The sequence below is a fragment of the Thunnus maccoyii genome, chromosome 21 (assembly GCF_910596095.1).
Source record: "Thunnus maccoyii chromosome 21, fThuMac1.1, whole genome shotgun sequence".
In the NCBI taxonomy this organism is placed as follows: domain Eukaryota; kingdom Metazoa; phylum Chordata; class Actinopteri; order Scombriformes; family Scombridae; genus Thunnus; species Thunnus maccoyii.
Genome location: NC_056553.1, coordinates 13,943,397 through 13,959,372, shown reverse-complemented (window position 1 = coordinate 13,959,372; position 15,976 = coordinate 13,943,397). Strand labels below are relative to the sequence as shown.

Sequence of the window (15,976 nt, the reverse complement as noted above, 5' to 3'; positions counted from 1 at the left end):
CTCATCCATCACACCCAACTAATTTATACTCTTCGCTACCTGTGGGGTCGTTTCTTTTTTTTCTTTTCTTTTTTTTTTTACAGCTTTTCCAATTATTACAACAAGTGTTTATAGACCACTTTGTTAAAATTCAGTCAGTTCTGGAGCAAAACTCCTTCTGGATCCCTTCTCCTGATCGTGTGAATTTTTGTAAAACCAGCATGGACTTCTCTATACCTGTGCTTTGTTTGGCGCCGCTGTTTGAATTCCATGACTGTTCAAGCACAGATTGTGGATTGGAATGAAGTGGGTTCGAAGAACTCTCCCTTTGTTACCCACATCCTGTGTTTGACCCCCAGGTAATCACAGCGCCCCCTCCCCTCTGCACCCTCCCTCCTTTCCCCCCAGACAGGGGTGCCTGTGGTGGGAACAGAGAAGGAAGTTGCTGGGGGTCACAGACCGCAGGGGGGATGACAGCCTCTGCCGGTGGAGTGGCGGTATTGAGAACCTGCGAACCATGGATGAGTCTTTTTCACATGGTTTTAGCCTGTAGGGTCACAAGGGATGCTGTGATGATGGCTGTTATCGCTCACACTGTGGTTTTGACCACCCACCCCCACCCAACGCACACACAGCTCACCTGAGAGAGAAGATGAGAGAGGAGGCGAGTGGGGGCAGCTTGTATCCAGAAAGTGGACAGTGTCTATGTCGCAGTGAACTAGACCTTCATGGGAAAAACAGGTCTAAGAGTTAGTTTAGATAGTGTGGCCATTTCTGTGTTTTGGTAACATTGCTGAGCAGCCCCCTCTTTCGTCTCCCTGCCTCTGACGGTTGCAGTCACCACTCTGAGCTCTTTCCAGGGCTACAGGAAGACTCAGGCCGTCATTGCTGATTGCTTAATGACAGATGCCAAGGGAACAAAGAGGGCTCTGATAGCTTCCTCCCCGGTGAAAAGTTTTCAGCAGACAGAAAGACAGAGATAGGGAGAGGAAGAGAGAGTGAATGATGTAGAGATGGATTCCTTCTGAGGCAGAAGCATCCTGTCTTCAATTGTTGCACATATTTTGGTGTTTTCATCTTTCTGTTACAGATAAGGATTATCTGGTAGCTGAATGGACGGAGATAAAAGAAAATATGTTGCTGATGAATTTAACAGAAAGACATAGTGTTTGCATAAGGAGTAATTGCGATGGCTTCTGGTGGAGGCTCTTCACTCTTGAGTACAGTAGGAACATCTGGTGTGAGTTAGCGGTGATTGTAGGTTTTAGAGAGACCACTGTTTGCTCGGTGAGGGGAGAATGGGGGGATTCGATGGAAAAGAGATGTTCAAAAGGTTCTAAGAAATTCTCAGACTGCCTCTCAACTGCCACCATCATAAAGATTTGTCAGTCTATCAGTAGTGTTCTACAAACAACATAATAGCAGTGTTATTTTTTTTTTCCTTTTGAGCTTTTGAAAGACTCAATGACACTAACTTTCTGTGCTTATGAATTCTTTCCATCAAGTCCTGCAAGTGAGCTATTTAATCATAACACTAATAAATCTTAACACTAATTAAGCTGAAAATTACATCAAAACTTTTGAGACACATTACTTTTTATTTTCTTTTATTTGTATGTTATTTGTATTTTGTATACTCAGTATGCATTTTCAGAGCAATTCTATTTCTTTGGCAATTCAGCATTCACCCATGCAAATATGCTAGAATGCCATTGGGTTTGTCAGCAAGTCCGTCAGTTAGTAAAATTCACCGCCCCACCGTGTTTCTTTCCATCTTGTCCATGTCAACTATACGACTGTACTAAACCGACTTGAACCTGCACCATCTATGGCTCCGTGGTGTTTACGTGGCCTTCAGAAGTGGCTCCTAATGAGTATGTGTAAGGGTTACTGCACGACATTACCCACAGCCACCTCCTCTGTTAGCTTTCCCAGTCCTCCCAGGGAGCCAGCGCAGAGGTTTATGCCAGCCCCAGCTGGGAACAGTAACTGTTGGGGTCTGTGCATTCTTCCAGCAACCCCCTAATTCTCAGTCAATGCACACACACACACACACACACACACATCCAAACTTCTGTGAGCCCCGTTTAGCTGTTAATTAATTGTCGAAATATCTACATAATTACAAAGCTATGTAAACATAGTGCATTCAAACTGCAAATAAGCAGCTTGGTGAGATGGACCCAACCCCTGTATTTTTTCAGGCCTTTTGAATTTTATCACTTTACATTCATTGAGGTTTGATGTGTTTGTTAGTTTTGAGGATCTGGACAAGTCCATAAAAAATCATTCATAATCAGGCAGCAGTTATAATGGCCTCTGTTAGGCCTAATTACTGAGACATATTTATGTGTTTAGAGTCATGTTGGAGTTTGGATCTGGCAGACCCATAATTAACATGCTGAGTAATATTGTTCTCAAATATCTGCTTTGATCCCTGCTGGCTGTCAGACTCTGAAAGAAACACATTACATGGGAAGAACAAATATGAGGAACTATTGTTATTTAACAAGGTACCAGGGGACAGCATACAATTAAGCAATGGTATACCAAATGAGTGGAACTGAATGGATCTGTGCCCAAAGTAAAAGAGGTGGCAGGAGCTTTTGCAGTTAGCTGATTGTGTCTGATTTATTAGTGGGTAATTAAAGGATAATAGAAGCATTCCAGTCACTTGCACCAGAATGGGAGGTCTCTGAATGGAGGCTTTATGAGGTACTTAACCCAGGGAGCTGTTTTTGTTTTCCTAAACAAACAGACATGCCACCACTACTAAAGGAATTACGCACACTAATACTTCTGGCTTGGGTTTTCTTCTGAGGAAAATTTTTGGATAATTTGTGAACATAAATTATCCACAAGTCTGTTGGCAGCAAATCCTCAAGCTGGGACAAATTGCTGCTTTCTTCAACTATTAAAGATCTGCTGGTGAGTGTCTGGAAACAGATTAGGCCAACAGAGCTATGAGCCCCCGCCTACACCCCATCTCCAATTGGCAGTCCATCTTCTGGAACGCAGGGCTCAGAGCCCGCTCCATGTGAGGTCAGTTTAGGCTGTCTCCCCCAGCCTTTACCCGCTGCTCTCCTCCGTCTCCACCTCTCTTCCCTTCCACCCCCTTATCGGGGTGCAGGAGCCCCGGAGAGGAGGGGAAAGGGTCACGGGGTCAAAGTCTTTTCCTCTTTGGATCTCAGTGCTTGCTGGGAGAGGCTTGGCGAGAGAATGGCTGCATTAGAGCAGGGGTTGGGGGTCAAGATTTTAATTCTGTTAAAGAACAGCTGGTTTGAGTTTTTCCTCACGTCGCTCTCCCCTCCCTCTCCCCACAAATCCAGGGAGATGAAAAATTTGTTCAGAGGGGAACCAGTAAAATAAAAAAGGTTTACGGTCCAAAGCCCTTACCCTTACCCTGCTCTAGCATTAGAGAGGAATGCAATAACGTCAGCATTTGGCCTCAGTTAGATTGACTTAAAACAAGGAAGTCCTTTCTGTGTTTGGGTGTCTTAACAGCCGGATGAAACTTAATTAAAAAGCTTAAAAATTCGGGAAGGATTTTTCATACTTGAAACCGGGGGGGAATTCTCTCACTCAAGTTTCAATTTCCATGTGAAATTATTATTTTTCACATAACTTTAAACAGGTGAGAACCTTTTTGGCAGTTATGCGACCAATTTCAAACCAGAGAAATTCTTTAAACTACTTCATAGAGATATCAGATAGTCTCTGTGTTATTAATTCTAGATTAGGAATGACTGAAACAAATTAAGAGGTTGATGTCTCATTCATTTCAAAGCCTTTTGCTCTTAACAAGACTATTGCTCAACCTCCTTTTGGCAAAATTGCTAGCTGTCCCAAGTTTTAGTCAAAAGAGGCTCAGCTAGCCTGTCTCTCCTGTGCCCCATATGAAATGTGTTGATCTGAATGCCAAGGCAGGAGTCCCTCACATTTCAAGTTGGCTGAGGGGGCGGGGAGAGGGGAGGAAGGGGGAGGCACTAGAGCGCTCCTATAAATGGAAAACTAATAACAGATTTTTAGTCTGCTTTCTCCTGCGCTCTTTTGCCGGCTGGCTGGCTGACTGGCCCCGGGGCTGTGTTGGTGTGTGGCGCAGCAGCAATCAGAGGTCATAATTTCATTGGCGGTTAGCATCAGGTTCAATTTTTCTAGTAGGTTACATTTACCAGAAAGTCTGGATTGTGTTACTGTGTACCGGTGGAATCAGTGCAGAGCTGTAGAATCCCTCTACCTTTCCAAGAGGAGCCAGGCACCCTAAAGGGGAAGAGTAGTCTGCACATATGTTTAGAGATGCACACTCGTATATACATACACATGCACAGACCATTAGTGCCAAGGCTCTTTATACACTCAGCAAGCCTACATACATTCTTCTACTGTATGTATATATATCTGTACTCTCAGACATAGCAGTTCAAATGCCAACCTGGGGAGTGTTTAGAGTTGCTGGATTGGGACCTAATTGGTTATGTCTGTTGCTATGAATATCTTTAGACCCCTCTAGTGGTAACAACTTTGTGGGCCACAGGTCCATCCAGACTAATGATAAGGTTTGTTTTTGTTTGGACAGGGCTGGTGAGGGCACAAGGGAAGAAAAACGTTGCGAGCTGATTCAAAGGGATATAGATAGAAAGTCAAGGAGAAGGTGTTTAAGAACGAGGTGTCCAGCCAAAGTTCTATTTCCTAAATAAATATGTTTTTTCTAGTGAAAAATTACCTAGAACATGTGGGGAGTGACGCTTTTCTCCCACCAAAGAAACCTCTAGTTCTAAAATAGTCTTGTTAGGTGTGTCTTTAAGAGTATGTGAATCCCACATTATTCAAAGAGCATGTTTTGTGTATTTCAGGAATGTGACCAGGTACATATTGACGATGTGTCCTCCGATGACAACGGCCAGGACCTAAGGTACAACATTGGTACACTTTGATTCTTTGTTCAAAGGTCAAAATAAAATGTGTCATATACTCTACTACCATCAATGGTGAAGCTGCTGGTCCTAACAAATTCTTCCTTTGTCTTTCTCAGTACGTATAACTTCAGCGCTGATGGTTTCCACGCAGCAGCGACCAGTGCCAACCTATGTCTGGCCACAGGTGTGAGGGGGGGAGTGGACTGGATGAGAAAGTTGGCCTTCCGCTACAGACGAGTAAAAGAAATCTACACCACCTACAAAAATAACGTCGGAGGTAATCCCCAACAAGCAGCGCCACTCTGCAGAAATTTGTCATGTAGAAACGGGTTTGCAGATGTACGTGCCCTCATTATGTGGGCGTTTGTGTGAGTGTCCACGTGTGTTCGCGTTAGTGTGTTTTAAAAAGCACACATGCCATACCACTTGGTCAGGGTAAATTTTGAAAATTTCAGTGGTATTTGGAGGGCTGGTCCAACCCAAACAATGTTACCCTGCGTTTCAGGTCTGCTGGGCCCAGCCAAAAGGGAAGCCTGGTTGCAATTGCGAGCAGAAATTGAAGCCTTGACGGACTCCTGGTTAACACTGGCACTGAAAGCACTAACATTAATCCACTCAAGGTAGGACTCCAGTGAGGAAAATTGTACCCAGTCCCATACCACACATATATAAACTCACATGTGGTGTAAATAAGTCAGCTCCATACTCCCAAGCCATTAAAGAAAACACAGCGCTTCGATTTGTCTTTTGGACAGGATTTGTGTTCTGATTTTGAAAGATAAGTGTGCGAAGAGATCTAACTTTAAAAAGGAGCTGAGGTCCAATCCATCATTGCAGGACATGTTTTAAACAACTGATACATTGCCGTGTCTTTATTTTCTGCACCCTGTGTTTTCTTTTGTCCTCCTTCACAGTGATTTAGAATGATGTAATCCCTTTGCTTTCCTCCTCTGTCTCTCTAATACAGGTCAAACTGTGTGAATATCCTGGTGACCACCACGCAGCTAATCCCTGCCCTGGCTAAGGTCCTGCTCTACGGCCTGGGCATAGTCTTTCCTATCGAGAATATTTATAGTGCAACCAAAATAGGTAAATACTGAATTTTGTATGTCATGCTTGAAATGTGTGATTTGAATCCTCTTGGACTTTCACTTCTCACAGCAATGTGAGTGTAAACATTAGCCCCTTTTACACAGCCTATTCAAGGCGGGGATGTTGCGCCGTTATTCCGCTTCGTTGTTCTGTATAAAAGGTACGAACGTGTGATGGGGGGCATTGTTGTTCCGCAATTAAGCCAGCAGCAGAGGTAGTCACATTGCCAGATCAATGTCTGTGTAATAGGGACAGCCAGCATGGCAGGACTACACACACTAGACGCCAATGCTGTTGTGTTACACGTCACGCCTCTGATTCTGGAACGCTATGCTAACACATGTTATCCAAAATCACACACAGGAGCAGCATGCCGGCTTTGTTTGGTTCAGTATAACAAAGCAAAGCCGGCATAATGAGGAGTCTTCTTTACAGTAATATTTTTTATTCTTTATTATTTATATATCTCTGTATGAAAGGGGCTAGCTAAGACACATGTGCTACCTAAATGATGGGACAGAGGCGTGGATGGGGTGGGATATTCAGTCAGCGGAGAGGATTGATGTTCTTCTATGAAGGAATAGGCCTAATCAGCCTGGGATTATTTTCTTGGAGCTGGGCCTGTGCTGGGCCTCCCCAGGCCTCTCCTGCTCAGTCTCTGCATATGAAACCACTTCTGCACATTTATGTCATTCCACAGAAACAGCAACCCCCCTCCTCCCATCTCCCCCCTTTTCCTCCAGTCCTTCCCCTTCACTGTTTCAAATGCAAAATAAACATCAAGCTTCACTCCTGCGCCATTTTCAGGCCCATCAGCACAGAGTTGGAGCAGCATAGCTCAGGGTTCTTCAGAGCGTTAAGCGTACTGGTTCTTCTAACCAGGTCCATACAAGAGTGATTTAGCTGATTTAAGTCCATTTGTCCCAGGTTTGGGGGGGGGACTGCAGAGTTAATGCTTTTCAGATTGTCTTTATCTGAAGGCTGATCTTATCACATCTCCGTGCTGAGCTCAAAGTGTTTACACTCTGGCCTATTTTGTGTGCGTGTGGTGTTTTTAAAAGGGCTCTTGTCACCCTGTGCCTCTGAATCAACTTGATGGTGTTTAGTGTGGGTCAAAAGTGTGTGTGTGCCTGTGTATCTGTTTGCATCCATGCAACGCTCCACTAACATTCTGCTGTCAACTCCTCCACAGGGAAGGAGAGCTGCTTTGAGAGAGTAATTCAAAGGTTCGGGAGGAAAGTTGTTTACATTGTTGTTGGCGATGGTGTGGAAGAGGAGCAAGGCTCAAAAAAGGTAAGAGTTCTGAGAATAATAGACAGCACATACTGTATGCACAGTAGTGAAAACATTGACTAGAAATACACAGAGTTAGGAGAAAAGATAATGTTTGGACTGGTAATTACTTTCTGTAAGGTCGAGAGTTCATTATGAATGCCTTCAGAACACAAAACATACCTGCCATACCTTCCCAAAGAAAGGAAACAGCGCTCGAGCTCTCCTCCTTAACAGTCTTGCTTTACTTTCGTTTGTTGATCCTCTTATAGGGCATCCAAGTACAAGAGAGAAAGTCTGTGGTGTGTAATCAGCGCTCTTCCTCCGCCATCTCAGGTTTACAGAGCAGGGGAGGGGAGAGATGGCATAATTATATATTCCTGCTTGGTGCCCTGAGCAGCGTGAATGCTGTATGTGTAATGCTAGACAGGCCCTTTCAGGCATGTTGAAGGCGCACCGTAAATAGAGCACGCATAAAAGAGACTTAAATCATTGTTGATGAAATTAGAATATTTACTGCAATGACAAGCCTGTTAGCACAAGATGGATAAAGAAAGGCCAAAAGCTGAAATCTCCCGTAGTGTTTCAGGAAACATGACGGTGTCTGTTCAGATGAATCTGACATCTGATTTACCCTTTTTATGCTACCTGTTGGCTCTTGCTCCACAGTTTGTGTATTCAGCATTTCTGCCAAGTTTGGGTGTAAACCGCGTGCAAGCCGCACGCAGCAAACATATTCATTAGCAAATTAATCAGCGGTCCAGGAGCATATTTCACTGACAGCAACAGTGAGCTGCAGTGTGTCAGGGTGAAGACACAGAGTTTCCCTTTGAAAAGCCTCCAGCTCCTTTTTCACCTGTTTCTCAGTAAACAATGAGTAGAAGCATGAGGACAGATGAAGAGTGATTAGGAAGAAGTAGCAACCTTTACCCTGGATAAATGTGTAAAGCAATAGCTCTGTATTATGAAAAGCGAGCACGCCCTGGGAATAAGGTCTTGAGGGATGATTGTGGAAAAAGATGCAAATATTTTTACTCAGTCTTGAGTTGTTGGAGTGTGACATTGATGGAAGGATAAGGCGTTTTTTTTCCCCCCGTCTGAGTGCAGCGAGTCCCACGACACGCCATGCGGTAAAAGGTTTCTGTGTCAACATCAGAGAGGACGTGAAATAACACAACAATTTCACCCGTCAGGAGGCCTCATATCAGACGTGACACTGTGTGGAACTACAAAAGCAAATGTCTGAAAGTTCTCTCGGCCCTCATTCCTTCACCCTAACCTGAGAAAAATCCACAATCCCTGAAACAATTCTGCCTTCAGTTATTACCATCGCCTGGGAGAGACGGCAGAGATAACATCTCCAGCTTTTAAACTTAAAAGCAAAGACAATTTACAAAACAAAAAGCAAAGAGCTTTTTAAGGGTCAGTGCAGGCTCTCCTAAGCGGAACATATGCCTGGGAGAGGCCATACCTTTGATAAGGGGAGGGTAATGGGCTCCGCACACTGAGGAGCTGAGGACTCTACCTGACAAGCTCCTTTCATTCTCTGCGACTCAGGTTTCTCCTCTGTCCTCTTCTTGGGAACAACAGCTCATTTGCACTGTCCTAAACACACACTCACAGGCAGGAGATTCATTCAAAAACACTGTGGGGAGTTTATTTCTGTTGAGGTTGAAGACAGCTATTGGATTGGTTTGGTGGTATAAAGCTACAACTTGATGCAGCAGAGAAATTAGTTAGAGGTACAGATGTGCTATTTGGCTGCATAGACTTATGCACAAGGGAGCAAGAGGAGCAGTCGGGGTGTATTGTTGAAATGATTGCTTTTCCTTGTGAATGAACCAGACTTTCTTTATTTATTGTATGTATTAGCTGCAGTATAAAGCAGAAAATCTTCTCAGTGCTTCTTGCAAGCACTAGAAAATAATGCAGGACCACAACTCACTATTATTTTAATTATAGATTATTTTTCAGATTAATCAGATTAATAATTAGCTGTTAAAACATCATAAAATAGTGAAAAGGCTCTGGGAAATTGATGACTGCTTGTTTTGTCCAACCAACAGTAAAGATATGGAATTTACAATAATATAAAACAGAGAAAAGCACATTTGAGAAGCTTGCAAGTTTGGCATTTTGTTCCATAAATAAATGAAAAAAGAAATGATAAATTAAAGGTTTTCAACTGACCAGTTGATTAATTGACTCATTATTTTAGCACTAAAATAATGTAGAGAATGTTTTTCTATGTTTTAAATAAAATTTGATATAATATGATTCCACTTTTTTTTACTCTTCCTACAGCACAACATGCCCTTCTGGAGGATCTCCAGCCATTCAGACCTCATGGCCCTCCACCATGCTCTAGACCTGGAGTACTTGTAGCACTACACTACCACCGTACACCCTGCTCCGCCTCAGCACACCCTGCAACCTTTCACCTCCACCCTCCAGCCCTGTCCCACGCTTGCCACAGACCCCACAGCTCAGAAAAGGCCCCCCTGTGCTACCTGGCGTCTGTCTTCCACTACACGGGAAGAAAAGAAGAGGAGAATGGAGAGAAAAAAAAAGGCTGAGCACACGGTTAATGTGCTGACATACGGTCACACTTTGTCTTAACCCTAAACTTTTTTTTTTTTTTTTTTTTTTCTGGAAGCGAAGGAGAGAGGTGAATTTACGGCGCTGCAGCTGCTTGCCCTGGTTACTGTGAATTGGCTGCTTTCTGAAGCTGTCAGAGTGTTTTACGGCCCCCCTGTTTGTGCCGGGACTCTGTCAGGGTTCACACCTGTGAGGAGAGCAGAGCTACTGATGGCCTCGCCCGCCTCACCTCACCTCGCCACAGAACTCAGCTACAGTAAACCCCAGGCCCACAACTACTGGTGGTGACATTTCTTCGTCCGTCTAGCTCTTTGCCCCTTCTGCCCCTCACCTCCCCTTTATTGCTGTTCCTTATCTGTCAACCTACTTTTCTCTCGGCCTCCCCCCTCCGTCATGGGACAGAAAGACAAAGCGACTGCTCCTCTGTTAACCGTCGGCCTGGGAGTCCTGTGCTTCTTATTTATGAACGAAGACTTTGTGAGTGGCACCGTGCCACTGAGAAGGTACCTCGATGACAAAAGACTCGTGCCTTTTACAAAGTACTATTGATTTCCACCACAGCAAGAGGAAGGCGTTTATGGAAGAAACAAAAAAAAGGGGTTTTCTAATAATTTAAGAAAATTACAAAAAACTTTATTTACAATGCTGAGACAATCGTGTACAGAGGAAATCTTTTTTTTGTGTGTGTAAGTTTGTAATCACTGGACTATTCCTTCCTATATTCATTTAGGTACGTGCTCTTGAAAGGTGGCAATGCTTTTTCATTGAAGTAAAAAAAAAAAAAAAAGGCATCCCATCGCACATACGTAAGCTTGTGCAACGCCTTAAAGTGTTGATGTGTTCAAGTTTTGTTCAGTAAACAAATATGTAGATAATGGGATTTTGTGATAAATTGTTTTGTCAAGACCAAAAGCATGGATGTCAAGTGTCAATGACCTTTCATTTGATTCTGTGATGTTTCTCGTCCTTACAGGAAACTTCATTCACATCTTTATATAGCATAACAGGTCTCCTCTATTGCAAGTCCTTTTTAGACTCATATTTCAAAGGGAAAGAGGTATTTGTTTTTTTAGTTATTCAGAAAGGTAGCTCACAACTTGTGTCCTTATGTCATTTCACCAGCTTGCAGCCCTGACCCCACATATTTGGAAGTAAACTTAATTCTGATAAGGGTTTTGGATTCGGCATGGAAGTGAGAAAACTCACAAATTTCCTGTCTCCCAAGAGCCATTTTAACAACAAATTTGAATAAATCTGATATTTAAAAAAGCAGACTTGAATAGGTTTTATTATCTTTTATACAAGCACTATAACAAAACTCTTGTACAGCAAGCGTAATTTTGTATGATGTAGTGTTTTTATTTGACGTTGAAAATACATTCTGTGCCCCTCTTTGAAATAGCTGAAACACATGAAGCCCTTTTCTTAGTGCTTCTACATCTGTGGATGGGGAAACCATAATTAACGTTGAGAGAAAAGCCACTAACTTCGAGGGGTTTGTGAACATACAGGACATGTGCTATCGACTGTGAATTTCTTAAACAGAAACCAACTTGTTGTGTTTCTGATTTTCCCTCCTTTGCACATGATCACTGTTGGCCTTTACATTTCAATTCGGATCCCTGTCCTCCCTATCCCTCGCACCCCAACCCCCACCCCACCCGCCCTCCAACCCCCGTCCCCCCCCTCCTTTGACCACATTATGTGATCTTTTCAAAACAACTTCTCCCCTGCACTCCGGGGTATCTACATATTGCTGCTAGGTCAAGGTAATGGTAGGTAAATAGAGGAAATGTTTTATAGATTCATACAGCACGCTTTTTTTTATTACGTTGCAATCATTAATGCAAACTGGAAATACTTTACAGTACATGGGCCTCATTGTGAAATGCAAAAGATTGTTGTGTCTGCAAAATATGTGTACAGATGTTTTTGACATTATTATTTGATTGTGTTTAAATTAATAAAACTGATTTGTGAACTAGTACATGTTGCTCTCTTTTTGTTTTAAACTATAATACAGTACTTTTCACAAAATGTCATCATAAATAGAGAAAATACTTGGTGATTAATACATGATTAGATATTTGAGGAATTAAATTATGTCAAATTTGTGTCTCAAATGTAGAATTTAGGTGTAAAACAATTGAAACAATTAAAGATTGATATTTTTTTATCAGTGGAAAAAAGTTTTGAGGTCTGGTTAAACTTTTTTAACATCCCATTGTGTTATTAATAATAACACCATTATCTGCCCCCAGTGTCCTGAGACTGACACTGATGTCACAGGCCTTGACCACTAATCCTACCAGGAAGCAAATAGAAACCGGAGCTGGCACAAGTCTAGGCCAAACAACATCACATACCCACATGCTAATCACATTCTTTAAATCCTCACAATAGCTGCAATAAAATACTTTTTACATCATGGCTACATCTGAATTACAGGCATGCTTTTGTGACTCTTCTGGAATAACTAACGTGACTTCTTAAAATAATGCAAAGGTTCAGTATTTTTGTGGTTGCATTTCTATTAATTGGATGTTTTTTTCTCAGAAGAGTCTCATAAATTTCAATTTTCATTTTATCGTGAGACAATACTGGATTTTCATGACAGCGAACTACATGCGTCATACATTCTTGAGGCTCCTGAAGCTGAGCCGACGCTCAGCCCAACATTTGTAATAGTCCTATCTTTATACCGTAGTGTATGTTTGTAGGAGAGTCCATGCATAATTTACAGATATCAAAAGACTCCCAAGTCATAGAGAGCTGAGTTAGTTTAAATAACACATGAAAAATATTTATGAGGCTGATTTTATGAGGTGGTCACAGCTAAGACAGTCCAGCATGTACCACTAGCCTGGATAGGGAAGAAAGTGTCCGGCGTCCAAAACCACATTGGAGCATTAAGCATGCATGGAATTTTATTTAGAGCCGCACGAACCGTTTAATATCCAGATCAATTATGTTTTCAGATGGAGTAGGAGCGATGGCCAGGGTGAGGCGTGTATGTCTGCCAGACTGGACAAAGCAGTCGGGCTGCTACCGCCGGAATGCACCGGCACAATGACCCTTAATGTGCTTTTCCCACTTCCGAACAGCTGAAAGACTAAGTACTGTCTGAGGTTCTGACTGGCTGTCGCTCTAGCAGAAAAGTGCTGCTCTCTCTGCAGTGTAGAATAGACGTCTGTTCTCTTTGATAAGTTTTCCCGATGCTCTGAGACCTGGCAGAAAAAGTCAGTCGCAACCAGACCAGACATTTCGTGAAAGAAAGAGTGGGTGTTGTGGCATGTCGGCCAGCCGCTCTGGCTTCTCGCACAAAACAGAAAGGAATAAAAATACGAGCAAGATTGTGTCTGTTTGGCCTGTGTCATTCACCTGACTCACAGTCCTGACGGATTTTCTGCGAGATCTATCATCTTTTGATGCGGCGGCTGCTTGATGAGCATGTCATGTGCTTGCATTTGTTAGATATAGGTGTTCCTGTGCTTTAATCAGGCTTTACAGTAACCGTGTAATTCTCAAGAGGCCTGCTCTTCACTGAACTCCCATCAACCCCCCCCCCCGGCAATAAAGGCACCATTACCTAGCAGGTCCTCTGTTGGGCATTCCTCACCAGGACGTCCCAGCAAAGCACCCGCCCTCCATAAAACTGTACTGCAATAATAAACAACGCCATTGGTGATTTACGACCTTGCCCAGACAGTGATTTCATGCAGATTTCCATAGAGGGGGCCTCTGACGGTGCATCACAATTGAACTAATATTGTATTACATGCATATCAAACTCCCCCAAAAAACCTGATCTGCCACATCTCTTTTACGAGCAGGAAGCCTATTAATAGGCCTGTGTTCTCCTCTTGGTGGCTAGTGTGTCTCAAGTTAGGGGAATTTGTCTCTGTAGCGAGCAGATGTCCACAGATTGAGACAATAAGGGAGAAAAGGGGAGGGGGATTAGACACAAAGCCTCCATCCTTAGCAGAGCTGCAAGGAGTTTCTGCTCAATCAAAGAACCAGAACGGCACGCTATTAGGTTGTTTCAGTCTGTGTTTCCTTATTCTTGGTTTGGCTGATGCTGTTTGTCTTGAGGCAGGGTAGACAAACCCGCTGTCGCTGATTGCAGCTCCTCCTCCAGTGGTTTTAAGATGAAGAAGGCCTCTGCTGGGCTCAGTTTCCCCCTGGCAGGCAGCGAGAGTGACAAACCTGTTGTCATGCTGTGGCGGGTGATGGTGCTAAACTAGGCCCTTTGTTTACTGTTTGTTTATTTCTCAGTTACTGGGATTTGACAGGCAGAGTAGGGTAGGGACAGCTGGTAATCAGGAAGCTGTGGATGCCAGGGATCCCAGCCAGGAGTGTCAACTCCGAGGGGCCGGGCGTCCACAACTATGCTGGTCCCACACAGATGAGGCATTCCCAAGTGATTCTAGACTGTGACATCGCTATTCATGTGCATTGGTGGGGAGTTTGAGTATGATTGGTCTAAATAAGATTTGGTCAACGGTGTTAATGGACTCACAGAGCAGGTTGTGTCTTTTAGAGGTCAGCGAGGGTTAGCTAGACACACATACACATTCAGGCACCCACAGGACGAGGACAGGGTTTGTTCTATTTGCCATGTATTGTATTAGGGTCTTCTGGCATCTAGTATTGCAAATTATGTTATTTTACCAGAAGTAGTTTTGACAAACCCCATGCTGTTTCAATAAAGCAATGATATACAGTGGAAGCCATTGCAGGAGTCTCTCATCATGCATCTATCCTACACTAGCTCAGCAGTAGTACGCAATCTATTCTTGATTAAATATCATAAACCAGAAACATCTTGAAACTTAACTCTTATGTCTGCCAGTCATACATGAGGTATTAGTCTTTTTGTGTTCTGATTCCAGAACAATTTGAAAATTTTCTAAATCGCTTTTTTTTTGGAAGTTGATGTAGTGCAGTACTTCCCTGCTGTGTGCCTCCTACAAAGAAAAAAAAAATCTTGTACCAGCTTGTAACAGCTGCTGGTACTGAAGTTCATTCGCTGAGCAAATTCGGCAACAAAGGCACACTTTCACATAACCTTTCACCACAGCTCATAACCACTGCAGGGCTGTAGTGTTTGAGTCGTTACGGGAGTGACGGCGTTGCCAGGGCTGGAGCTGGAACGATGCTCACTGTCTGCCCGACCACACCGCAGCTCCACCTGCATCTGTGGTCAAACACACACACACTCCCTCATATTTACTGGGCCCACCACACCACTCCATATGAAGGTGAGTGGCAGAGATTTATATGGCAAGCTAAGGCCACCCCACGACAGTGAGCGCAAGTGTGCACGTGCATGACTGCTTAGCTAACTCAGAGCTGCAAACTACTGTGTCCCTGAGGGTTTATTTGGCTGCTGTGGCCCCTTCAGACCTCCCTGTATGCTGGGTGTGTGAGTATGTGCATGGTGTTTACGTATATGTGTGTTTGTGTGTGTTCAGTAAGTGTGTGTGTGTGTGTGTGTGTGTGTAAGGACCTCCCTCTCGGGTGTTAATTGGGCCGGCTCTCCCCAGTTAGGTCTCGGACCCGGGCCAAGCTCCCTCTCGTCTGGCAGGAGAAGGAGCCTCTCAGCCAGTTTAATAAACTCGATGTCATCCGGTTAATAAAACAGCCTCGCGTCCCACCTTGGCTTGTTTTTGCTCGATAAGTCATGGGTGATGTTTTCTTTCTCCTCGCATATTTTTTCTATAAGTAGAAATGAAGGAAAGGTGAACCCCGTTTCATAGGTAGGCCGTATGTTCTCGCTCATTAGATTTTTTTTTCCCTCCTTGTCCTGATACTCTACTCTCTTTGCATAGGCCCTGAAATATTATGGTGAAGATCACTCATTCAGATGATGACTGAAGCTAAGACTACAAATATATCATGCTTTTACCACTTTTACCTATGACCTTCTACTTAAGGAAATCATTTCAATTTGGAGAGAAAATTACAAATATTACATCAACATTTTTTGATCATGGTCAAATTAAAGTCCTTTATCAGTGTAGAGTCCAGTTCCATGGGCCAACGTATATTTACTTTTAGTCTAGATCCACTTCATCAAAGCCCTGAACCACAGGCCAGACTGTGACGTGAATGTATTA

General features: G+C 43.3%; 1 protein-coding gene across 16 annotated transcripts in view; it reads left to right on the top strand.

Moving 5' to 3' along the window:
* Window positions 1-9,738, top strand: part of eya1 (EYA transcriptional coactivator and phosphatase 1) — a 61,990-nt gene extending 52,252 nt beyond the window's left edge. For all 16 annotated transcript variants that reach the window (XM_042400055.1, XM_042400046.1, XM_042400047.1 and 13 more), the window contains 6 exons: window positions 4,833-4,891; window positions 5,012-5,172; window positions 5,401-5,515; window positions 5,863-5,984; window positions 7,180-7,280; window positions 9,564-9,738. In XM_042400055.1, coding sequence (XP_042255989.1) covers window positions 4,833-4,891; window positions 5,012-5,172; window positions 5,401-5,515; window positions 5,863-5,984; window positions 7,180-7,280; window positions 9,564-9,644 — 639 coding nt within the window. In that variant the 3' untranslated portion in view covers window positions 9,645-9,738. The remainder of the gene's footprint in view (window positions 1-4,832; window positions 4,892-5,011; window positions 5,173-5,400; window positions 5,516-5,862; window positions 5,985-7,179; window positions 7,281-9,563) is intronic.
* The last annotated feature ends 6,238 nt before the right edge of the window (window positions 9,739-15,976 follow it).